Source organism: Podarcis cretensis, assembly GCF_951804945.1.
Source record: "Podarcis cretensis genome assembly, chromosome: 3".
NCBI lineage: Eukaryota > Metazoa > Chordata > Lepidosauria > Squamata > Lacertidae > Podarcis > Podarcis cretensis.
In genome coordinates, this window is record NC_137172.1 from 14,334,490 (window position 1) to 14,360,823 (window position 26,334).

General features: G+C 44.4%; 1 protein-coding gene across 29 annotated transcripts in view; it reads left to right on the forward strand.

Annotated features, from left to right (window-relative positions):
- Positions 1-5,443: 5,443 nt before the first annotated feature.
- Positions 5,444-26,334, forward strand: part of NRXN1 (neurexin 1) — a 1,023,765-nt gene continuing 1,002,874 nt past the window's right edge. For 17 of the 29 annotated variants that reach the window (XM_079968418.1, XM_079968429.1, XM_079968424.1 and 14 more), the window contains exons 1-2: positions 5,444-5,752; positions 13,305-14,950. In XM_079968418.1, the coding sequence (XP_079824544.1) occupies positions 14,212-14,950 (739 nt within the window). In that variant the 5' untranslated portion in view covers positions 5,444-5,752; positions 13,305-14,211. The remainder of the gene's footprint in view (positions 5,753-13,304; positions 14,951-26,334) is intronic. The other 12 variants (XM_079968430.1, XM_079968448.1, XM_079968433.1 and 9 more) reach the window with 1 other exon arrangement.

The following is a 26,334-nucleotide window of genomic DNA, read 5'->3' on the forward strand; positions in this document are numbered from 1 at the left end:
AGGATTGTGTCCTTCAACATGTTGCAGGTAAGATATTGTCACAGTTAGAGACCGGGAAGGAATTAGAGCTAAGAGCAATGTATCACTTTATTTGTTGTCATTGCAAAGATAAATTACTGAGGTGCTTGACCATTAGGAAAAGACACATTGTGTTGGCGTTACTGATACGATTCCACCCATAACTAGCTGCCTAGTTGGCTCCATAAATGAGTGAAGGGGGTGCATGTATATCTTTGAATGTCGACTGTTGCTGGTTCATCAGTGATCATAACCATATCACTTTCCCGTTGCATCTTCTGAAGCATTGCACAAGGCCGTTGAGAAAACTTCCATTGACTTTCCCATCAGTCCTTTATGGAACCGACTCTTTAGGATATGGATTTATCATTTACTATTGGGCAATATCCCTATAGGCCCTCAGTGAAAAATTGAGGAAATCCATCTACTTATTCCAGCTTAGCAAGACTGATTGTGTATGCAAAACACAACTGAAAGCAGGGGAGGGGGAGGGGGAGGGGAGGGGGAGGAGGGGAAGGAACAGGGTTCAACAACAGGTGTGCCCACCAGTACCTCTTATGAGGCCTGCCTTAGGTCTCAATAAATATCCCCTCAGAAATCCATATCGCATGAGAGGCTGCTTGCTATTCCTGCTTAGTTCCTGTTTGCGGTGGTCCATCATTTCCTACAGTAAATGTCACCCTTAAACAGGGCCACATTTAATTTGTTGTCAGGACTGGACACCCACACTCCCATCTGTTCTGAGCAGAGAGGTGAAAAGAGCTTCTCTCCGAAAGTGAGTGCAAAAGTATAGGTGCCTTTCCGTCACATTTTGTAATTCCATCTCTTTTCCTGCTCTTTCAGATGTCGCAACCAGTGCCAGATTTACGTATAAGCTAAACAAGCTATAGCTGAGGGCCCCACTCTCTTGGGGGCCCCCAAAAAAAATTAAAGGGAAAAAAATTGGATGGACATTACTAAATATAAGATAAAAAACAAATAAAATAAAACCTACATACAGTTAGAGCTTAATAATTATTTCACTATTAATATACTTCTTAATTCTATTCCAGTTCAACAATTTGATAAAATCCATATTTTGTTATGTGCAAATGGCTTTAGATACCTATTAGGTCCATAAATTACTATATAGCATATATCCAACACAAAAAACAGCCACAATTTGTTGTTGACAAAGGGCAGCTGGACATATAAAGGGCCCTAACACCTTCAGTAGCTTAGGGCCTCATCAAACCTAAATCCAGCCCCGGTGGCAGCCACTTTGTGTTGTTCCATGCCCCCAAGGCAGCCATTTTGTGGCTGGTGCCCATGGCACTTCCTCAACAATCACAGGTGTGCCCACTGATTCAAAAAAAGGTTGGTGCCCCTCACTTTGCCGAGCCATAAGAATGGTTCCTCTAGAGCAGTGTTTCCCAGCCTTGGGCCTCCAGCTGTTTTGGACTACAATTCCCATCATCCCTTGCCACTGGTCTTGCTAGTCGGGGATGATGGGAGTTGTAGTTCAAAAACAGCTGGAGGCCCAAGGTTGGGAAACACTGCTCTAGAGCAGTACAATAAATCCAGACTGGTGTAAGCTTTCAAGAATCTCAGGCAGAGTCTTTGTGAGCCCCAGCTGTTTCCTCTTCCTCCTCTCCTCCATCTAAACACAAATAAATTAATGGAACAGAGTAATGTTGTCCTTGATTAATGTTTTATTTCAAAATGTTACTGGAGTATTTCCATTTCCATTTCATGCCTATGCTCAGAAGTTGGCATGCTGGAAGCAAAGTGTGTCGAAATTGTGGGCAAATCCTTCTAGGACTGTTTGCACAAGAAGATGGTAAGAATACAGAAACACAATGAGCTTCCTTATACCAAGTCAGACCACAGGTCGATCTTGCTCAGTGTAGCCTACTCTGACTGGAGCATTCCCAGTCGTACCTGCATATACCAGGGATTGAACCTGTGGCCTTCTGTACAAGAACATAAGAAGAGCCCACTGGATCAGGCCAGTGGCCCATCTAGTCCAGTGGCCAATCATATGCCTAGGGGAAGCATCCAAGAAGGATCTGAGCACTATATGCAACAACAGCGGCAAGAGTATTTTTGGCTCAGGAATGGAAGCAAGAAGAAATACCGACGAAAGAAGAATGGCAGATAAAATTAATGGACTATGCAGAATTGGATAAAATGATAGGAAGGATTTGAAACCTGCGGGACCAGGGATTTACAGAAGATTGGAAGAAATATACAAATTATTTGAAGAGCAACTGTAATCAACAAATTACGCTAGTAGGACTACAAGAAGTTTTGTAAGGAGAAATATATGAAATATTGCAAAGAAGAGAAAGAAAAGAGATATTAGTTATGAGATTTAAAAGTAATAGTGAAAATAAGAAATGTAAATTAAGTGAATAGATTGGAAAATTTTCAGATGTGATTGATGGAAGTCAAAAAATTGTATAAGATGTAAAAGTATGTTTAATTATTGTTGAAAATGATATGTTGAAAAACTAATAAAAAATTATATATATATAAAAAAGAAGGACCTGAGCACAACACTCTTCTCTCCAGAACTTCCCAGCCACCAGTATTCAGAAGAATACTGCCTCTGACAGTTGAGGTAGAACACATTCATCAGGGTTAGTAGTGTAGCCACTGAGAGCCTTATCCTCCAATGCATGTGTTCCGCCACTGAGCCATGTTGACAAAATCAGTCCAAGCTCTCATATCTGATTTTCAGATCAAAGGTGCAGTGCTAGTTTAAAAGCACAGCAGAGGAAAGGAGTGGTACGATCTGTCTAGGCAAGGTGCGCTAGCTCAGGACACTGCATGTCTTTGTAGTTGAAGACTCCAGCCCAGATCAAGGAGCACAATTTAGACACAAGCAGAGTACCAATATGGTGTTTCAAGAACCGCTAAACTGCATTACTGCTAAAATGCAGATTGGTATGTGTGCAAACATGGAAAAATAGTACAGTGGTACCTCGGGTTAAGTACTTAATTCGTTCCGGAGATCTGTTCTTAACCTGAAGCACCACTTTAGCTAATGGGGCCTCCCGCTGCTGCTGTGCCGCCGGAGCACAATTTCTGTTCTCATCCTGAAGCAAAGTTCTTAACCTGAAGCACTATTTCTGAGTTAGCGGAGTCTGTAACCTTAAGCGTATGTAACCTGAAGCGTATGTAACCTGAAGTGTATGTAACCCGAGGTACCACTGTATTGAGGCAAACCCCTGATTTCACTCTATGAATTTGGATTTCACGTATGAAACCGAATTTTCAAAGTGATTGGACTCAACTGTCTTCCTTTGAGACCTGGCAAAGGCATCGCCACAAAAATTGGAGTCCAATTTTTCCAAGTCAGTCTTTTCAAATTATGTGCTTATTTGAGTTGCTGAATCTTGCAGGCATCCAGTTGGAAGTGGGCTGAGTAAAGAGTTTTGTGCATCAGAGCTTGCAGTTCACTGTTCTGCCAGTGTATATATGTGGTAGCATAGAGTTAAGTTTTCAAATCCGGTGCTAGAATATCCCATCCCAGCCTGACAACATAAAACAAGGAAGATCCAGCTGTCAGAATGGCTAGCCTGACTTAACATACAGGCATACAGACCCCACCTGAACATGGCAAAGGTTGATTAATTTCTGCTTTGGAATTATTTTGCTGGAAAAAAGTTCTTTGGGCTTTATGGGGGACAAAACATTTTGAAGACTCACAATGGCAGAGGAGAGACCAGAAGATGCAGCCAAAGGGCTAGTCCTAAGGCAGGATCCTTTGCACATCAAAAGCTGACAAGCACCCCAGCCATTAGCTGGGTTTTAAAATGAGGCATATTCATAGCTGATAGGCTGTTAGCCATGCTAGTTCAATAGAACCCAGTGGTGTAGCATGGGTTGTCAGCACCCGGGGCAAGGCAAGTAATTTGCGCCCCCTAACCCGTGGATTTGCGCCCCCTAACCCTACCCCTAACCCTAACCGCCAGATGTTGCGCCCGGTGCGGCCGGGGCCCCCTGCACCCCCCACGCTACGCCACTGATAGAACCATCACATTCAGAGGCAGTATACTTCTCGAAGTACCAGATTTTGGAGGCAGGCGACGGAAGATTACTGGTGCCTTCATGTCTCTCTTGTCAGAGGTCCTCAAAGCTATCTGTCTGACTGGTGATAAGGGTGAACTAGGTAGACTTTGGGGATGCAGGTAGCGCTGTGGGTTAAACCACAGAGCCTAGGACTTGCCGATCAGAAGGTCGGTGGTTCAAATCCCCGCGACGGGGTGAGCTCCCGTTGCTCGGTCCCTGCTCCTGCGTCAAAGTGCAAGTAGATAAATAGGTACCACTCCGGCGGGAAGGTAAACGGCGTTTCTGTGTGCTGCTCTGGTTTGCCAGAAGCGGCTTAGTCATGCTGGCCACATGACCCGGAAGCTCCCTCGGCCAATAAAGCGAGATGAGTGCTGCAACCCCAGAGTCGGTTGTGAATGGACCTAATGTTCAGGGGTTCCTTTACCTTTTGGTAGACTTTACAGCAGAGCTCTTCTTATTCTCATCTCTCACTTGGCTTTCTACTGATTCTCCTGGCAGAAGACACAAGAGAAGGTGGTTCCATCTATAACATTAATCCATTGAGTTGCAGGGAAACTTCTCTCTCTCTCTCTCTCTCTCTCTCACACACACACACACACACACACAAACACAAATACAAATGCTGTCTGAGCACGTGCTGGAACATTCAACATCCCTCGTAAAGAAGGTCCACTTTGCGTCTTCATCTTTTCTTTCTGTAAATAAAGTTGCATGTTTGCCTTGATCCATACATAAATACAATAGGGCTGTGTGTGTAACGGGAGGGTGCGTGCCTGCGTGCCTCTTGTGGAAACCCGGTCTGAAGGCGGGGAATATTGGGGGGGGGGCTGCCTCCTCAGTTCCCATCTTCTGCTACCCACCGACCGCTAGGCAAAGCTCCACGAGGTTTCCATTTTCGGGGGGGGGGGGGCCTGCAGCAGCAGGACACATCTCTATATACAGGATCCCTGCTGTGGAAAATGCTCGGGGAGGGGGCGTGTTAGAAAGCACGATCACGTCACCGGCTTTGAAGAGAAGATCAGAATTTGGTGCAAAAAAGAGAAAGGGGGGAAAAAGGAACAAAGGGGCTGTTTTGGATCCAATCTATAAATTGCATTTCGTTCTACCCTGCGTCCCCCGCTCCCAAGACCCCCCACCCCCCACCCCGCAGAAGATGAAGCGCGGACCTGTCTCTCCCCTTTTGCTCCAGCCTGGCTGTGATGGAGAGATGGAGGCTGCCGTGGAAAGAGGGAGGGAGGGAGGGAAGGAAGGAGGGAGCGGCTACTGTCCACGATGCTGCAGAGAGGACGGCTCCTCCCTCCTCTTGCAGACAGACAGCAACCAGGCGGTCACGTGGGCCCCCGCCAGCCCTCCTTTTCGCTTGCCTCTCCTCCCCGGTTCTGCGAGATAGAGAGAAGCCGGAGCCTGACGCTGCTGAAAAGGCAACGGACGGCACTTTTTTTTTTTTAAGACCCCCCTCCCTTTCTACCCCCTGCTTCGTCTCTTTCTCTCTCTCTCCCCCCCCCCACCCCCGCCGATCCTGCCTTATTCAGGGGAGGGAGAGGAGGGAAGGGAGGAAGGAAGAAGAGAAGGAAAGGGAGAGAGAGAGAGAGAGAGAAAAGGAACCTAAGGGAAATTCTCTTTGGCCAACACATGCCTCGAGAGCCGTCCTTGCGAGCGGAAAGGAACAGCCGTGCAGGTAAATAGCTGGCTTGGGGAGGGGACAGGTGGCGGCGGCAGCGGAGGAGATCGGGGAGGCTGCGGGCGTTAAGGACCCGGGTTAGGGACGCTCTGGTCCGTCGAGGCGGCAGGAGAAGGCGCGAGAAGGCGCTCCGGCTTGGCGTGCGGCGTTTTCCTCAATTTTTTTTTTTTTTTTTGGGGGGGGGGAAGCAAGAGGTAGACGATCTCGGCGCGATGGTGGCTCGTTAGGAAGTTGAAAGGCTGCCGATGGTGATTTATTCGCGATCGGGGGTGGGGTAGGGGGGGAGAGAAAGGGAGGGAGGGGAGGCAGGTCTCGCTGGCGTTTTGGAGACTCGCGGATGGGGGGGGAGAGGGGAGGGTGGGAATCGATCCTCTTCTTGCATGTCTCTCTCCTTACCCCTACCTTACCCCCCCCCCCCCAGCCACCTTCCTTCCTCCCAGTACACCTACGTTGGAAGGAGATGGGGCAATGGGAATAAGGAGCGTTTCGGGGAGCGGGTGGGAAGCTGGCAAGGTGGTTTGACGAAAGGTTGGCATTTTGGGACGTTTTTGATGGAGATCCGTTCGAGAGAGCTTGGGGGGGTGTTCTCCCTATTGCCTCCCCTTTGCCTACCTAATGGGTTAGAAGAAACTGCTCTTAGCCTTGTTGGTGCCTTATTTTGGATTTTATCCGTATGTATATATCTATGTATGTATCTGCAGCCTTCCTTGGTAGAGGAAAAAAGGAAAATAATCCCGTGTTTTCCCCCTTAGTAGCCAAAGAAAGGATTCGATGCTAGGAAATAAGTAGGTAGGGATATACGAAAATGGGGGAGGGGGCGCTAAGTAACCATAAATAAATACAAATAATGGAGGTGTTAAGGATTTCGCTTTTGAACTAAAGCGCTGCTCTCTTTGGTTGCAGCAAAGGTTGTTTTTGTGTGTCCCCCCCCCAACACCTCCACCCCGAGCTCCCCGTTTTTTTATTTATTTTAGTCTACCATTCGTGTGCTCTCCAGGTCTTGCCCGCACCCGGAGAAAATCCTATGGACACTTATAACAGCAGGACGCTGCCAAGACTGTATGTGCCAAAATGACCTGCTATTTATTAAGGATTTATTGTCATATCAGTCTCCCTTGCTTTAAGTCTCCTTCCCTTCTTCAACCCCCCCCCCCGCTCCTCCGCCCTTGTTTTAATAGCTCAGTTGGGGGCACCTGTGACCAAAACGTGATTTTAATTTTTTAAAACCCCGATCAGGTATTTTTTTTTTCCTTAGAGGAGGGCGTTGCATTTATTGATGAGCGGTGCAACACTGTATCCCCACCTTATTAAATGGAGGGGGGAAAGGACAAAAAGGTTTTAATTTCTCTCTCTCTTTCTTTATATATTTAAAAGGTCTGAGAGCCCACTTTAAAAGCATGCCTGTTAAATCAGCAGTCCATCTTCCATTATATATATCTGCTTCACTTGTTTTGCAAATGACTAGACAGTCGGTGCTGTTTATCATTGTATCAGCCATAATAAATAAGCAAGTGGCTATTTATTTATTTTTTATTTGCTGCTGTTTTGGCATTATATATATGCATGCATGAGGAGGGGGCAGCACAGAGAGAGTGGGGTGGGAGGGGGAGAGAGGAAGAGAAGAAGGAAAGGGGCTGCCATCAATTTCATCTAAGAAGGATGTTGAAGAGGGATCTCCTTAGCTCAATGTCTCTCTCCTGCTGACACTTGTAGGGACGACTCTGCTATTCACTCCTGGCTCTTAGGTCTATTTTGTGTGTTCAGACAAGCACATAGAGCCTTGTCCAGTCTTCCAGCAACGCAGCTGGTCACTTTTTCCTCCCCACTGGCACAGCTCCTACCCTTCCCATATGTGTGGTCAATCCAGCAATAGCCTTTCCCCTTGAGATGGACAGACATGATTCCCCCCCCCAAAAAAAAAAAAATTACTAATATTAACCACATAACCTCACAACCACAGACTAAAGGAGACTCCTTTCTGAGAGCATTTTAACTCTTAAATCATACAATTACCTATCCATAGCTACAGCTCATCCATCTCTCCTTTTTTTTGGGATTTGCATCTTCACCACCCCTGCCAATAGCCGTTCTCTAAAGATTATATGAAATGCGGACAAGAGAGAAACAAAAACTCTCCTCCAAGCCACAGACTGGATGGCTGCGGCTCCAGGAACTTTTGGAAAACATAATATCTCTGGGAGATTTCCATTCCCTGTCTATGCATACCGTATATGCCATTGGGCGCACAGATGATCAACTTCTCACAGTGGCCTCAGCAACAGCCCCCCCCCCACCCACTTAACACACATAGCAGCTCTCTTCAGGTGTTCACCTTTCATCTCCAAACCTGTAGACACAGAAATGCAAATCCACAAGCACACATACACACACTTTCCTCATCACTTGCAGCAAATGCATTTCAGACTTAGTAAGGCACAGGGAGACCCCCCACCCCCCAAAAAAATTTAAAAATCCCCTTCTGTTTCTTACACTTGCAGTAATCCCTTGTGTTCACCCATCACAACGGCGGCTGCAATAAGTTGCACATTTAATGACGACACACTGTCGCCTTGTGTACACAATTCCTCTCTCACATGCACTTTATCACCTCTGCAGTTTACCCACCCAACAACACAACACACTTTCCACATACTCCTTGGGGGTGCTCATTCTCCCCCCCCCAATGCCAGTTCCTGCTCACTCATGCCTCACCATCATGACACCTCATGTCGTAGATATGATCACACCCTTGGTTGCCTCCTCTCTTTTATTTTTTTGCACAGTCAACTCCTTATCCAAATGTCTCTTATGATGCTCACTGCTGTGGATGGAAGGCTCTCTCTCTCTCTCCATACAGAGCCTCTTTTCACTAATGGGAGTGAGGCAGACAATCAGTTCCTTCCGCAGTTCTTTGTAACACCCGAAATCGATGCATTCTCTCCCCTTTGCTTACTCTGCCACACAAAACCCCCACAGCCCTTCCATGCGATTCTTTCTCTCTCTCCCTGGCACACACCTGCATCTATACAAATGAACCCCTTCCTGCAGCTTTGCTCTGCAATTCTGTTCCCCCCCTCCACCTCCCATCGCAACCGTGAAACATTGGGTCAAGTAAAAAAATCCCTCCAGCTCGCACACAGGTTATCCTCTTTCAAATTCATTAGCTCTCATTCAAGAAGCTGTTTCCTGTAATTAATGAACTATCCCACCCCCACCTCGCATCACAACACAGATACATATTCATTGCTTGGCCCCCTTTCCTTTAGCATTTTTCACTGAGCACACCCACATTTCCAGGAAGGGTTTACAGGCAGAGCGCACGGTTTGCATGCGGGTTTGGATTCTTGGCGTCTCCGGTTCCAAGGATCTCTGGTTAGCTGGGCCCATTGAGAACTCCTGCTGGTCAGAGGATGGGCCCTACCTAACATGCAAAAGACGAGAGCCCCTTTTATTTTGCGAGGAGGGCCACAGCTCAGGGGCAGAGCACATGCTTTGCATGCATAAAGCACAACAACACCCAGGCTCCATGCTCGGCGTGTGTCGCATCCAGCGCACATCCACACTCTTGGGGAGCGTGTGTTTTGCGCGCGGAAGGTCTCCGCTTGCGGGTCGGAGGCTTGCAGTTAAAAAGCGTCTCGTGAAGCAGAGCTGAGAAAGCGATGCGCGGGACCTTGGAGAGCTCCGGCCAAGCAGAGGCACCAGCAGCGCGCGGAGCCAGATGCTTTCTGTTCTGGCGATTCGCCTTCGTTTCCCCAGACCTGCTGGAGGAGGAATCCCGTCCACCCTCTCGCATCATGCATCCTTTTTTCCCCCGGCCGCAGGCTCGATAGATCCCCACCCCTTTCCCCGGGATACTTTCGGCCAAAGACAGGCGCGCGCCACCGCTCTCCAAAACGCACACACCGCGAAGCGCACGGAGACGCACGACGCTTCCTTTCCCCTCCTTCCTTCTCTTTCCCCGGGGGGAAGGCGGGTGCGCCGCCGGCGCCTGGGCTGTGGAGAGCCAAGGAGAGCCGGGCTCCTTTCCCTTTCCCGCACCTGCCTTCAGCCAAGGCGCCGAGATTGCCAAGGCACCGGCGGCCTCCGAGCCTGGCGCGCGCGCTGCCGGGCAAGAGGAGGGCGGAGCTGCTTGCTGCCTCCGCCGCTGCTGCGTGTGGGAGCGCCAGAAGGAGGCTGAGGGAGGACGAAGGAGCCAGCGGACGCTCAATGCGGTGCCATAAATTGTGGCGCCTCCTTCCCAGCCAGCCCTCCGGACAGCGGGGAGAGACACCTGGCTGGCCGGGGCAGCTGGCGGCGCTTGCCGCCTCAGAGCCTCTCTCCAGGTGGGGAAGGGCCTGCTGGCTGCGTCTTCCGTCGAAGTCTCGGCGGGGTTGGCGAAGAGAGGCTTTTGCTGCTGGTGTTCTGGCCGTGCTCGGCTATTGCCGAAAGGGTCCACACAAACGCGCGCAAGGCCGTCTGCGCCTGCGTGGAAAAAGACCCTCAGTCTCGGGCCCAAGAAATTTCCCTCAAGTTGAGCAGCGCTGACCAAACCACAAGCACCCCCAACACATGCTGGAAACACAACAACCCACAACCGTTAAAGCGCTTCCCCTTTCCTTATTTATGAAGGATTATCCGTGATAAACCTTGACCAATCCTTGCCCCTTATTCCGCCCATTTTTGTTTTTGCCTTGGAGGGTGCCTTGCTCACAGAGTAGACCCAAGACAATTTGCCGCCTGAGGCATGTGGCACGGTGCCCCCCCCCCTTTCTGCTTAAAGAAGCTGGCTGGACTGGCACCACCTAAGAAGCTGGTGAATGGGATGCATCCATCTCAACACCTGAGGGCTGTGGGTTGCAGGTGGTATGGTACAAACAGCCCTGTCAGCCCCACAAAAGGGGGTTCTAAAGGAGCGGTGGTGGTAGATAATAGAAGGGCAAAGGGGAGCTTTATTTATTTCTAAAGGAAATTGCAGTATCCCCATAAATTGCAGTATCCCCTATCCCCACATTTCAGCATTTTGCTAGCATGAGGTACTCAGGTTTGCATTCTTCAGAGTTCCACCTACCTCTGTGCACACTTCAGACCCAGTATCAAAAGTGGACTGTGCAATGATGCACCTCTTCTCTAGTTCACATGCAATAATTATTAATTATAATTATTAATGAGCACTGATAGTAAGCATGCAACGTGCTGCCTGTCATTTTGCCCATGGTTGCATTGTCAGATGCCACATTTTGGGTCTCGTTCAGTGGAGGATAGGCTAAAGCAGACTAGCTGGTACAAGGAGCATTTGACAGATGGGCAATGGTAGAGCAACGACTAGGGTCACTGAGTTAGAACTGGGATGTTAGAAGCACGCTCCTGTTTTCATCTGTGAAATGTTGGAAGGTATGGCCATATTTAGTGGGTTCCTGAATACATTTGGAAACAGCACCCTAAATGCATTCTAATTTAATTGAACAGTTGCATTTCTACCACACAGCTTCACATATTAATGCACTGCCCACATCCCTTCATAAAGGAATACCTTATTGAGAGGGGCATTTCAGTCCCAACAAAGACACTTCTTTCCCTCTCCTCATATAGAGCTCACTCCAAGCAATTATAAAATGAAGCCCTATTCTTAATTTGTGTAGCTGTTACCAAGTGATCCCATTTACTCATACAGGGAGATATAAACTGATCCATAGCTCAGTGATAAAGAACATTATTTGCACGCAGAAAGTTCCAGATTCATTCAGTCTCACATTAGGATGAGGAAAAAGTAATCGGAAACAGTGGAATGTGAGTTCCAGTCAGTGGTACAATACTCACTTTACAATGGTCTGACCTTGTGAAAACTACATTATTATGTTCTTAAACATGTTCTTTGGATGAAGAGCAGTATATAAACTTAATAAAACAACAACAACAACAACATAATAATAAATTACAAATGTGCCAAGACTTACATAGTGCTACTGCTATCCGTTTCCTCTTCTGTTCCTTTGAAATCGCAAAGTATAAAAATGCGCAAAGCAAGATTTGAAAAGCAAAAATTAAAAACAAACAGAAACATGTCCTGAGAAATTACAGAATATTGGCTCCCTCCATCTTGAACTTAGACAAAGCATTAAAATGCGTCAAGCACCTTGGCAACTGATTGAAATTATTTATATTTACTAAACCACTGCACTGTTCATTCCAACATTTTCTGAAATACAAAACTGTACCAACAATTGCAAGATACTGCTTCCTACCAATCACTGCGCAATATCAGGCTATTCCCTTTCTCCTCAGCTTCCCACCTGATTGGCACAACATTGGAATGCTGCTGGTTACTGTGCAATAGAATGCAAATTAGGGATGGCAGTGGGTGAAATTTGCTGAAGGCACATCAAGAAAGAAAATGACATTTGATAGTCTAGGGAAGGTTGTGTTCTGGTGTTACTTCTACTTTGAGGCTTTTTTTTTTTTTGAGGGGGGCATGTGTTGCTACTGCATGTGCCTGAGTTCTGCTGGATGACAGCTTGTGCTGCTAAAGTGGGACACAGATTTACGATAGAAAAGCTATCAGTAAATATGTATTATCCATTAAGTTAAATATACAACTGGGAGAGTTCAAGGCAGTGGTGGGGGAGATGTATTTCTTAAAACATGCAAACTGCTTTAGCCACACCACACACAAACACTCGCACACACACACAAATTAATTCCAAGATGAGGCTTATGTGAACAGGGCTTTGGCCTTTATCCTAAAGCAGAGGTAGCCAATGTGTTCCCCTTCAGGTGTTCCTGGACCACAATTCCCATCAGCTTCAGCCATCATGACAAATAGCCAGGGATATTGAGAGCTGGGGTCTAGAAGACGCCACTGGTCCTAAAAGAGTAATAGCAGAGGATGGCTGGACTGTGTTCTGTATGATACAGCAATCTAGCTGTATCATACAGCTTCTCCCCCCTTTGCAATAATGTAAAATTTCAACAGTTAAAAGATTCCAAGAAATATTACAGACATAACAAACACAATCCTACTTCTAGCAAGGAATGCAACAACTGTGGTAATTCACCGTCTGTTCGGCCTTGTTGTGATCTTGTCCCACTTTCATGAATTTAAGAACACTGGGGGGAAATAAGCAGGTTCACAGCATGCAATAACATCACTGAATGGAGGATAGTAGGCGTAGGTTTATTTCTGTAATGAATTATGTTTGAAGATGCCCAAATGGCAGTAAACATAAGTAGCACATTTAAATGCCCCTTTCTGCCATAACAAGCTCTGTACATGAAAAAGGCTTTTCCAATGATTTTTCCAGTCCAAAAAATTACTGCTGCAAACAGACTTGGGCATTTAAAACAGTGACTAATGGAGTTAACTTGAATGGAATTCATCACAAGAAACTCCCCCCGCCCGCCCCCCCAGCATAGGGCATAAAACATGAAGCTATAGCTTTATTGTAGCAAGGGAGCCTGCACTTGCCTCTGGTTACATTTAAATCTGTGGTTACCCTCACCCTTTTTACAGGCTCGTTTTACTTTTCATTCGTGGTTTTGAAATGTACTTGTCTTTTGTTTTATATCTTCACAGATGGTTTTTTTATTTTGAAAAGAGCACAGCGCAAAACCCCCCAACGATCAAACACCAGGATCTTCATAGTTTGGGCCTTGCTCAAGGAAAACAAAACCCCAAAACAATACAGGAGCTGTGAAGCTTTGCATTTCAAGTAGCTTCTGAGCTTCATGACAGTGTCTGGATTTCAGCTCCATTGGGAATCTCCTCCTGATCTGTTGCATGGCGAGCAGACCATGATCTGATGAGAGGATCAGCCTCGAGAAGACTGGATTGTAATCCGGCAATTGCTTGCAGCGAAAGGTGAGGGAGAATCCTGGGGAAATACAGCTATCGGGTAACATGACTTCTACACGCGCTTGGATACTGATTCCTCCATGTGTGCTGGGATATTGATCGAGTCTCAGTGGGCCTGTGGATCTTTGGGGCAGGTTTTCTGGGTGTCTTGTTGGCCTTCTCCTCTCTGAACACCATCCCATCTCCTTTCCAACTTGGTGACATGGGTGTTTGATGGTAAAAATTTCTGCTGACTCATCCATCCTTAGACATCTCCTTCGAAAGCCAAGCAGATGACCGAATAGCATCTACCAGTGCCTTTTATTTCTAAAGTCATTTTTTTACAGCCCCGTCAAAGTTGCACATTTGCTTGTGCTTGAAAATATTCTCTTTCATTCATTTTGCTTTTTGCTTTTTCTTCTTCTTCTTTTTTTGAAGGGAGGAGGGATTTACATATTGGGTGCGCCTCCCTTGAGCCTCTCCTACTGGGAGAGGCAACTCCACTATTCCTCCCCAGAACATTAGGAAAGCAAGAGTTAACTTATCTAGTGTGAGGGGTTCCTGGAAAGATTTTACCCTGTCTGCTTCAAACCCCCCACCACCACTCCCCCCTCCTCTCCCCCCTCTCCCCCACCCCACCCCACGAAGAATGGGGCCTGTGCTCCTCAGGCGTGGAGGTTGCCTCCTATTATGGATGGCCCTGCTCCTGGGATGTTGGGCCGAGCTTGGCAGCAGCCTGGAATTCCCAGGAGCAGAGGGCCAGTGGACTCGTTTCCCTAAATGGAATGCCTGCTGCGAGAGTGAAATGAGCTTCAACATGAAGACCCGCAGTTCCAGTGGCCTGGTCCTTTACTTTGACGACGAGGGCTTCTGTGACTTCTTGGAGTTAATCCTGACGCAAGGCGGGAGGCTCCAGCTCAGCTTCTCCATCTTCTGTGCCGAACCCGCCATCTTGCTCTCCGACATGGCTGTTAACGACAACCTGTGGCACACAGTGGTTGTCCGCCGCAATTTTAAGAACACGACGCTACTAATCGACCAGACTGAGGCTAAGTGGGTGGAAGTGAAATCCAAGCGACGGGACATGACTGTCTTCAGCGGCCTCTTTCTCGGAGGGTTGCCTCCTGAGCTGCGTTCAGCTACTCTAAAAGTAACACTCTCCTCGGTGAAGGACCGGGAGCCCTTCAAGGGATGGATAACAGATGTAAGGGTCAACTACACACAGTCCTCGCCTGTGGAGAGTCAAGAAGTGCGACTGGATGACGAACAGAGCCACCTGTGCGCCAGGGATGACGTTTGCCTCAATGGAGGCGTCTGCTCTGTGCTCAATGACCAGGCTGTGTGTGATTGCTCCCAAACTGGCTTCCGCGGGAAGGACTGCAGCGAAGGTAAGAACATGTTTTCACCTTTGCCCTGCCAGCCTCTCCCTCAATGACAGGGAAGGTCAGGAGATGGAGACTGCATGGCTTTTCCTCTGTATGAGTGAATCTCGCAGCTGTGCTTTCCCCTCATCCATCTCATACCTTGGACCTTCGGTTAAATATTCCAGCCCTTCTTCCTCCATCCCTTTGAACAATTATTGTCGCCATATGTTTTGCAACTTTTAAGGCAAAATTGAAGATGAGGTGGTGGGTGGTGGTGGGAAAGTCGCCATTTTGGGAACAGGAAGGTTGTGGGCAGGGAGCAATGTGGTGAGCAGAACTTGATTGCATGGAAGGGAATGTGGAGAATTAGGTTTAGAAAAGGAAAGATGGGGAATGGGTAACTTGAAATTATCCTTGATGGGGTTTCTCCCATTAGGAAATGGGCTTTCAAATTCATCCACAACTCCAGTCAGCTGAAGTACTTGATTTTAAACCTGTTTAGTCCCAATGAGATTAAATAACTCCAAAAGCAAGTATTTGGCCTTAACAGATTTGTGGATTTGGCTGCTCCTAGTTTGATTATTGTATGAAAGCGTGGGAGGAGAGGTGATGGGATTTATTCATTGTATGAGGATAATGGAGAAATTGTGTTTGTTCTTCCTCTTTGGAGGTAGGTTTATTAATATCATCAGATTGCTTGAAGCCATATCAATGATTTATTTGTGCAGCTCCTTAATGGACAAGGAGTATGAATTGCAGTGGATTTATAATTTCATACCAGAATAAATGTCATTTTGCAATAATGGACTTAGCCAATTCATATGTCTGTCATATGAAGGCTATATGCAGCTGTAGAATTATTTTGACTGGAATATTTCCAGAGGTCAGTATTCAGAACTAGAACTCAGAAGATGGTGAAAGCAAAAGGGACTTGCTTGTATTCTTCCCCCTTTTTCTTTTTTTTTAAAAAACAAACCAAAACAAATCTGCAAACATGTTAATAACTGAATCCTCATTGTCAGCGCCCATCCCTTTTGGTAACATGGATTAATTAAGTGCGGTTTCATCTGGTCCTTATTTATTTTTTAAAATAAATAATATTTGCATTTCTAATTTTATGCAGATGTTTTTCTGAAATGGATAGGAAATATTTTTGTTGCATTTGCTGGACATGGAGTGACAGTCAAAGCTGTTATAAATGATAGCATATGAGGAGATAGAATACATGTTTCTGTACACATATAAAAATTAAAGGAAACAATCTTCCTATGGAACGTAGAAATGATTCCAAACTGACAAAGACCAGATGAAGGTGCTTGTTGAGTGGCTATATGTCTATAATGACTGAGTAATTTGCCTTTATCACTTTTAATCAAGTTTCACTGGCTGTAGAAAAGAGACATAATTTGTGGGTGTGCTTTTTATTATGTAAACTTCCTTCCTTTGCTGTCCAGTTCTTAGATTTTCAGTCATTTCACATCCTATTAATTTGTCAGCTTTTTATCTTTCATCTTCTCTGTTATTAGCGCTGAACATTCAAGCCTTTTTTATTACATATATTCACAAATGCTGTTGAAACTGTAATAGATCAAATAATATATATGCTATAAGATCATTGGCTCTTGAGGAAATGCCTTTGTATTGGTGTTATTTGCAAATACTTGGTTTTAATGCAGTATGTGGTCTTAAAGGAGGGCTTAGATGAGTTTAGATGTCCCTGTTTCAGTACACTGACCTAATTCACAATGGTAACTGATTGATAGATTGAGGTTGAAATCCTATGGCAATGTCCTGGGAGCAAGTCCCATTAAAACAATTGGAGATTGTTTTTGAGAAGACATGTAGAGGGCTGCATGTGAATCCAGTTAAAAGCAGAAATTACAAATGTTGAAATTGTCTGAAACACTATCCATGTTATGAAAACAAGCTAACAAATAAGTTTTTAAGAAACATTGATACAGAAGCAGAAGAACATTAAGAACCAAAAGAAAGGGATGGAAGCATGTCACAACTCCATATTAGAAAGATGAAAATTGCACCTCCATTAAAATTAAACTCTGATGTTGATGCTAGATGCATGTAAATCTCATAAACTATTTCAAAAAAAAGTGCAATTAACACATTCAAGTGAAGGAAGAATGGGTGTTTTTTTGATCTAGCCAGCTATTAAGATTTACAGACCTATTCCATCTACATTTATTCATATCAGTGGGATTTACTCCCAGGTAAGTGTGTGGTGCAGCCTCAGAGGCTCATCACAAGTCTTTAATTACGGCAGTGGCCAAGACTCTTTATCCCAGTTAGAACATCACAGTGTATGCTGATTGCAGGGGGAAATACACTGCTTGCGATGTGCAATATTGCAGCTGATTAAAAAGAAATTCAGACAAAAGACAAGATTCCCAGCCAGTCACAGAGAGCTGTTACTCTCTGAGCCCTTGCATCCTATTTGTTAATGAAAACCATATCAAATAAGGTTGATTGCATAACAGCAATGGGTAGCTCTTTGTATTGATTAATCAAAGGTTTGAATTACTCTGTGATTAGGTTACATTCTTGTGACTAATTAGGGGAAGCAAAAATAAAATAGGAAGGGGACATGTGCAACCTGTTCCCCTCATTAGGCTTAAGACTCACAGCAGCTCTTGCCTATAGCGGTTGTTTCTTCCTCGCCCTTAGTGGCTCTGAGTCTTTGTAGACTTCAAAACTGTCGGTGGGGTTTATTCAGTGGTCGAGAAAAAACACCAACTGAATATGGTGTTCTGTTTGCATAGTGGTGTTTTTTGGATTATTGTATGAAGGAGTCGTCGTTCACCACCACCATTATTTATAGAAGCGCCTAAAATATACTGGGCACTATTGTACGTCCATAAAAGTTAATCAGAAGACTTTCTGGTCGTTAAACTTCATGGGGTTTTATGATATGCCTGTGTTTCTTGCATAGTCTTGCTTTATAAAGTGGAATAGCATAATGGGAAGAGGATTTGTTAATGAGTTTTCTTTTCACGCCTTAGGTGCTGCTCATTACTGTGCAGATAACTGAGCAGTTTTGTTTTTTTTAAAGCAAACATAGCCTGCTATAAATACTGAGTTTACTGTAGCAATATGGGGCGCTGTTACCTTCACGGACCCAACTATTTATATCAGATTCCATAGCTGTTCTTTAATATGTTATTGGTATTCCTATTAGTGATAATATACTTTTAATGGGGTTTCCTGAATGTTCACATGCATTGTCTCGTACAAAAAGCATTGCAAGGTAGGTCAGTATTATTTATGTACTGAGACCAGATCAATTTATTTGTTTTAAAGCATGAGTTATAACAGGGCAAGAGAATGACAGGCCAGTCCTCCTCTTCATGTTTACTCAGAAGGATAACTCGCTGAAATTAATGGAGCTTACTCACAAATCAGCATACATAGAGTTGCAGCCTGAATGTACACAAGGAACAGAACAGAAAAGCTGACTAACATTAAAAAAGTTGTCACACAATATAGAATTTTAGATTATAGTCCCTATAAAAGCAAACCTGCATTCAGTTTGCAAAATCAGTTTTTTTCTTGCCACCTCTGCAAATGTACTCACTTTATATGTAATGTATTAGTTGTTTGACAGAAAACATGATTTGGCAAAGTCATCCTGATATCTTGTGCCATGAAACAAGGTCAGATTAAACAAAAAGAACAGGAATAGAATGGGAAATGTAATAGACAATGGGTTTAGGAAACATACATGCCTTACATTTAAATCATGTGACTTCCCCTAAAGAATCCTGGGAGCTGTAGTTTACCTCTCAGAGAAGTTCAGTGGTACCTCGGGTTAAGAACTTAATTCATTCTGGAGGTCCGTTCTTAACTTGAAACTGTTCTTAACCTGAGGTACCACTTTAGCTAATGGGGCTTCCTGCTGCTGCTGCGCCACCGCTGCACGATTTCTATTCTCATCCTGAAGCAAAGTTCTTAACCCAAGGTACCACTGTACAAATCCCAGTATCCCTAACAGAGTATAGTTTCTAGGATTATTGGTAGGAAGTCAGTTGTTTCAACTGTACGGTGTGCACACAGTCCTAGGTTTATTTGTGCACTACAAATGTAAGGCCTCTATACATAATGAGATTTTAGTTTATTTGCCTTGGACTGTACTAGGAATGGGTTAGAACAAAAGTTTTGTCTGTGTATGTATGTGTGTGTGTGGATATATTCTGGTATATATATATATATATATATATATATATATATATATATATATGGGATGTGGGTGGTGCTGTGGGTTAAACCACAGAGCCTAGGACTTGCCAATCAGAAGGTAGGCAGTTCGAATCCCCATGATGGTGTGAGCTCCCTTTGCTCGGTCCCTGCTCCTGCCAACCTAGCAGTTCGAAAGCACATCAAAGTGCAAGTAGATAAATAGGTACTGCTCTGGCGGGAAGGTGAACGGTGTTTCCGTGCGCTGCTCTCGTTCGCCAGAAGCGGCTTAGTCATGCTTAGTCCCATGACCCGGAAGCTGTCTGCGGACAAACGCCGGCTCCCTTGGCCAATAAAGCTAGATGAGCGCCGCAACCCCAGAGTCGGTCACGACTGGACCTAATGGTCAGGGGTCCCTATGATTTACAGCCCCTCAGATCACAGGAATAACATTCCGATCCCATGTCATGAGCTGGGGGGGGGGGGAATGCAATCAAGGGGGAAATAAAAACTTCTGAAGAATCGGCATATCATGCTGCCTAACCACATTTCTTATTGTAGATTTAATTAATAGTTTAGCAGCTTTTTTTATTGACTGTGCTCGGGAATAACAAAGGGAACACATCCTCTTCTAGCAGATTTGGACATTTAATGATAACGATAATAATGATAATAATAATAATAATAGATTTTAAATTTATATCCCACTCATCTTGCTGGGTTTCCCCAGCCACTCTGGGTGGCTTACAACATATATAAAAACACAACAAAGCATCAAAAACACACACAAAAAAACAACACAAAATATCCTATACAAGCAACATACAAATCAATAAATCAATAGAAACCAATAATAACAATAACAATAATAAACAGTTTACAGTTATACCCAAATTAAAATAACTGCCAACCCCAACTAAACATTTAACCAACATAAACCCGACAAAAACTAATTAGAGGAACCAAAATTAAAACCATTTAAAACATTTTAGCCAGTTGCACCAACCCAAGAGTTGTTCTGGCAATGGCCCTCTGGCTTCCCAGGAGCCTCTTTTAGGAAGGACACAAAGTGGCTTCAAATCAGTGTGAAGGTAAGTACAACTATGCATCCATGAATACAAGGGAATAATACAAAAATGAAATTAAAACAACAGCAACAATGTAATTTTCTTTTAAAAAATGTACTGTGTATTTTGGGTCTATGGACCACAATAAAGTTGTGTGTATGTGTGTGTAGGCGGGACGCAGGTGGCGGCGGGACGCAGGTGGCGCTGTGGGTTAAAGCCTCAGCGCCTAGGGCTTGCCGATCGAAAGGTCGGCGGTTCGAATCCCTGCGGCGGGGTGCGCTCCCGCTGCTCGGTCCCAGCGCCTGCCAACCTAGCAGTTCGAAAGCACCTCCGGGTGCAAGTAGATAAATAGGGACCGCTTACCAGCGGGAAGGTAAACGGCGTTTCCGTGTGCGGCTCTGGCTCGCCAGAGCAGCGATGTCACGCTGGCCACGTGACCCGGAAGTGTCTCCGGACAGCGCTGGCCCCTGGCCTCTTAAGTGAGATGGGCGCACAACCCCAGAGTCGGACACGACTGGCCCGTACGGGCAGGGGTACCTTTACCTTTACCTTATGTGTGTGTAAATAAATAAAAAAAATACAGTGCCATGCATTTCAAATTCTAGCACAGTAGGATGGTGGATTTTTACTGTGGCTATGTTATGTTATTGCTAACATAAAAAATAAGTTAGTGCCAATTCAAAACAAATTGATTTGATTTTTTTTTTTAATTCCATGAAGAAATATCATTTTGAGGCACTATTTTCATTTAACATACCAAGTATTTCTGAGAGAGGTGTCCAAAAATATACTTCCCTGGCCTGGCAATCTACAGAGTCACCCCATCCTTCATAATTTATGTCCGTTATTAATAATATATTTCTGATTTCCAGCAACAGAAGGGTTGACTTAAACCTCTGGCCTTAAAGGGGATCCTGGACAGCTCAATATTGCTGATGGAAGGGAAAAAGATAGATGCTTGGTGTAAAAGCGATCCAAACTTAACAATCAGCAGTGTGGGGCACTCACTTATCTTGTGAGGAAAGGTGCTGAGGTGTTGTGTTTTTTGCTACATTATAAAAGGAAATTGTGATTTGAGGGCCCGATCCCCACTTGGTGGAATAAAGACACGTGGACACAGTGTATAAGGTTAATGGGCAAGAAAAGACCACAACTTTATTGATTACAGCATGTGAGAAGGTATTGGCTTAGGCACTGGACCACGGAAGATTTGACTCCACCCACTCAGAGAGGGGTGAGTCTGAAGAGGGGTTAACCACCAGTCGGAGGAGCCTGTTGATGCTAATGCAACTATAAGCTCTCCCCTGATGTCACCGAGGGTCGTTCCATGGCCCCCCGCCACACAGGCATCGGACAGGATCCACGACTGCCGGATTCCTTTAACGGAATACCCAAAATTGAAGGAGTAGGCGATGGCCACACCTTGCCCTTCCACACACCAACAAAACATTCCAATGCCTAACCGTCTAAAAGGAAATACTGGTTTGTGACATGATAAAGATTTGTAAAGGAAAGTAGAGAAAGTAGTTTTGCTCTTTCTCTCACAGTGCTAGAACTTGGGTTCCTCCAGCAAAGTTGATTGGCAGGAGATTCAGGACAGAAAAAAGAAGTCTATCTTCACACAGTGCATATAATTCATTTAGAGAATTCACTAATTTATATGGTTTTAAAAGGTTTTTAAAAGGGGGATTAGACAGATTCATGGAGAACAAGTCTATCAGTGGCTAGTCATTCAGTCCTGGATGTAACAGAAATCATGAGAAAATTATTCTTAAGTGGATTCAAATGAACATTACTTCAGAAAAAGTGCAAGAACAGTAAAATCAGAACAGACTGTCAGATAATTTTTAATAAAGAATCCAGTGTGAAATGTAGCAATATCTACCAAGGTTATTTATTAAAAGCTGTAAGTGAAAATAGTCAAATAACTGTGTAACTGATAATGCTGTAAAGTATGGCAGTATTGAAATATTCTGTGAAATGCAGAAGGCTTACAACTCCATGGATATTTTTTTAGCTCTTTTTATTTTATTTTCTCTATATTCATAGAGATTGGGTAAAATTGTCTTTATGAACATCCCCCCTCCTTCTCGAAACAGAAAACAATTGCTAATAATTCCTAGTATTACCCTTATGTAAAATTCACCTTTTAAAAATATTGTTGCTCTTACTAATGCAGCGCCATTTGTTTTAAAGGTGGCTATAAAGACAAAAGAATAATGGGGGGAAAGTCCTAATATGTTTCAACCATTTACACTTTCCACCATGATGTAGAACAATACTTTTTATAATATTGTTTTGCAGGGAGTGTAGCTTTTTAAATAATGCCAGGAACATCCTGCACCAGTGGGTTGAGTTTGAGGAGCCTGTTTGATTAAACGACTTGGAGGCTATCCATGCACCAGACTAGTTATTAAGCTCTGAATTCACCTGAGTGAGTCAAATCAACCCTAGTTACTGTACAACTGCTTCCTGTAACAGGCAGTACACTGAAGAAATAGCCCTTGTGGCCTTGATCCCAGGTATTATGGTTATAAACATGCATTTAATAACAAAACAAAAAAACCACCCTTTATCTTTTGGCATAGTGATACCTATCAACAGTAGTTTTTACATATAGTTACACTTTGCTGTATGGAGTTTTACATTTCTTTAAATGCCCAATAATGTTACACTTGCCATCTTATGCCTCTGCAATACAGATAGGCCCATAACCTTTATAGGTCATATACCTGGGATATTTCTCACAGCATAAAATAGACTAAACCTTAAGAAGCCACCATACACAAAGCCAAACCATTGTTCCCTGTTGTCTTCTCAGACTGGCAGTGGCTAGCAGAGGTCTTCTTGCTTTCTGTAGCTGTTTGACAGGAGATGCCAGGGGCTGAATCCAGGACTTCTGCCCCCCCCCCCCCATCATATTCCTTCTAATACTGATCTGGTGGCAAGTGCCAAAAGAAATGGAAACAAAACGTGGCAATTGAGAAACAAGAGGGAGATGTCAGTGTGTTTTACCAAAGTATGAAAAAAAAAACCCAAACAACCTCCCAACTTTTTAAAAAAGTAAGGGGGCGTAAGAAAGTCAAACAATCAACCGTTAAGGACTGGGCATGCTCAGTTTCCATGGGATGTTGTGCTTCAGTTGGAAAGCAAAAAGCAAAATGAAGCTAGGGTCGTGATGAAATGCTAAATTGCTAAATTGTAGCAAACTAAGGTGGTTGAATTGTGGGCAAAACTGAACTACACACACTGATAAATGCTAAATGATGCTGATGCCAGCTGTAAAAAGGTAAAGGGACCGGTGACCATTAATTCCAGTCATGACCGACAATGGGGTGCGGCTCTTATCTCGCTTTATTGGCCGAGGGAGCCAGTGTACAGTTTCCGGGTCATGTGGCCAGGATAACTAAGCCATTTCTGGCGAACCAGAGCAGCACACAGAAACGCCATTTACCTTCCCGCTGGAGCGGTACCTATTTATCTACTTGCACTTTGACGTGCTTTCAAACTGCTAGGTTGGCAGGAGCAGGGACCGAGCAACAGGAGCTCACCCCGTCGTGGGGATTCGAACCGCTGACCTTCTGATTGGCAAGTCCTAGGCTCTGTGGTTTAACCCACAGAGCCACCCGCATCCCTAATGCCAGCTGTAGACAATAACTTACTTCAGGCTAAGTGAGCCCTTCAAACATCCTGGACTGCGGGATACAAAAATATTGAGAACAGCACAAATTCAGAATCAGTATTGTTGGAGCCACTCTCTCTGGACTTTCGGACTTCAAGCCATGTATGGGGAAAGGTTAGCAAAGATGAAAAAGCTCCAAGGAATGGAAAGGAGCTATTTTAGCATCTCCTGGACCCATAACTTTTTATGAACATTACCGGGAAGAACGTCTATGTAATATAAGCCTTAATAATTTAGGGGTTTTTGTGGATGACTAGGTAAAAATATCTTCAGTATTCATTCCAAAACCATGTGGACATAAGTGGGGGTGTTGCAGTACCAGACATTATCTCCTGTTCCGTAGAGTGCTGATTCAATGTAGACGGAACCTTAGAAAAACCACCAAATTAAACTTTAGGCTGAAACAGGGATTTTCAGAACAGTTTGTTTCTAAGTTTCTCAGTTTTAGTGGATCCATCAGCACCAACCACGTGAAGAGGCAAAGCCGTCACTTCAGCACTAAACAGACTTCCCACCCAGCCAGGTGTCATTGATGAGCCCTGCCTTTCAGTGCTGTCATTGATGCATATCTCATCTATATACTAGTTGTTGTTGTTGTTTAGTCGTTTAGTTGTGTCCGACTCTTCGTGACCCCATGGACCAGAGCATGCCAGGCACTCCTATCTTCCACTGCCTCCTGCAGTTTGGTCAAACTCATGCTGGTAGCTTCGACTATACAGTGGTACCTCGGGTTAAGTACTTAATTCATTCTGGAGGTCCATACTTAACCTGAAACTGTTCTTAACCTGAAGACCACTTTAGCTAATGGGGCCTCCCGCTGCTGCCGCGCTGCCGGAGCAAGATTTCTGTTCTCATAATGAAGCAAAGTTCTTCATGAAGAAGGGCTTTTTAAAATCAAAGACACTCCATTTTTGCTATGGCTAGGGTGGATGTCATAGTTAGATAAATGTTATTAGGGACATGGGATGTGGGTTGCGCTGTGGTCTAAACCACTGAGACTCTGGGGCTTGCTGATTGGAAGGTTGGTGGTTCGGAGTGAGCTCCCGTTGCTCTGTCCCAGTTCCTGCCAACCTAGAAGTTCAAAAGCATACCAGTGCAAGTAGATAAATGGGTACCGCTGCGGTGGGAAGGTAAATGGTGTTTCCGTGCGCTCTGGCACTCGTCATGGTCTTCTGTGTGCCAGTAGCTGTTTGGTCATGCTGGCCACATGACCTGGAATGCTGTCTGTGGACAAACGCTGGCTCCCTCAGCCTGAAAGCGAGATGAGTGCTGCAACCCCATAGTCACCTTTGACTGGACTTAACTGCCCAGGGGTCCTTTACCTTTTACCATTTATTAGGAACACGTAGGCCCAAATTTGTCCATTCACTTTCAGCTCACGGCTGTTGTGTAAACTCCCCCATCCCACTTAAAGGTTTTATGTTAGGAAGTAGAAAATCACTGGATAGCATAGTGCTAGGGATGTAATTACAGCAAAGGGAGCAAGCTGCCTGGCAGAATCTGGAATTTATGTTGGGTTTTCAAATAATCTCCTTTTTTTTTTTTTTTTACTTTAAATGGCAGCCTCTGAAATGTATCTTAATATTAAGCCCTGAGGCAGGGAACCAGCATGTATTATGAATATATCTGTGAATGTGATATTTTAAAGTTATAATTTCCCCTCTGAATTCAAGACCTAAGGGATTGAAAGAGCTGGACATTTAAGTATGGACCCTCAAGTTTTCAGAGGAACAGGACTGAAACTTGAAAACATTTAGGATCATTTTAAGCCAGTTCTGTTTAATGCACAGATGTTCTCTGAGATGCATAGTTTTGACACTGTTCGGGAATATGCACTGCAATGTGGATAAACTCAGTATAGTGGTACCTAAGGTTAAGTACTTAATTCGTTCCGGAGGTCTGTTCTTAACCTGAAACTGTTCTTAACCTGAAGCACCACTTTAGCTAATGGTGCCTCCTGCTGCTGCTGTGCCGCCAGAGCATGATTTCTGTTCTCATCCTGAAGCAAAGTTCTTAACCTGAAGCACTATTTCTGGGTTAGCGGAGTCTGTAACCTGAGGTACCACTGTACTGGCAACTGGAGGAAGAAACACATTTGATTTTTATTAGCCCTTGCTTGCAGCCTTAGGCAGGCAGAATTGTTCATTTTGTAGAATAAGTCTAATGATCCCGGGGCTAAAATGAAGGCTTGTAGAAAATTTAAGATTTGCTGAATGTCAAATTCTTGTTGAAGAGATTGCAATTTGATAGTGATACATTTCCCACATTATGCCCAGGCCCACCCCTAGGATAAAGAGTGCCGAGAATAAAAAAGGAGTAGTAGATTTTGGGATCATCACCAGTAGCCTAATTTATTTTGTAATATTTATAGACCTTTTCTCAAAATTTAATTTACAAAGCGGTGCATTTGGAATAATAATAATTATAGTTAAGGCACACTGATTTAAAAATATATACAGTGAGAATTATGTCCA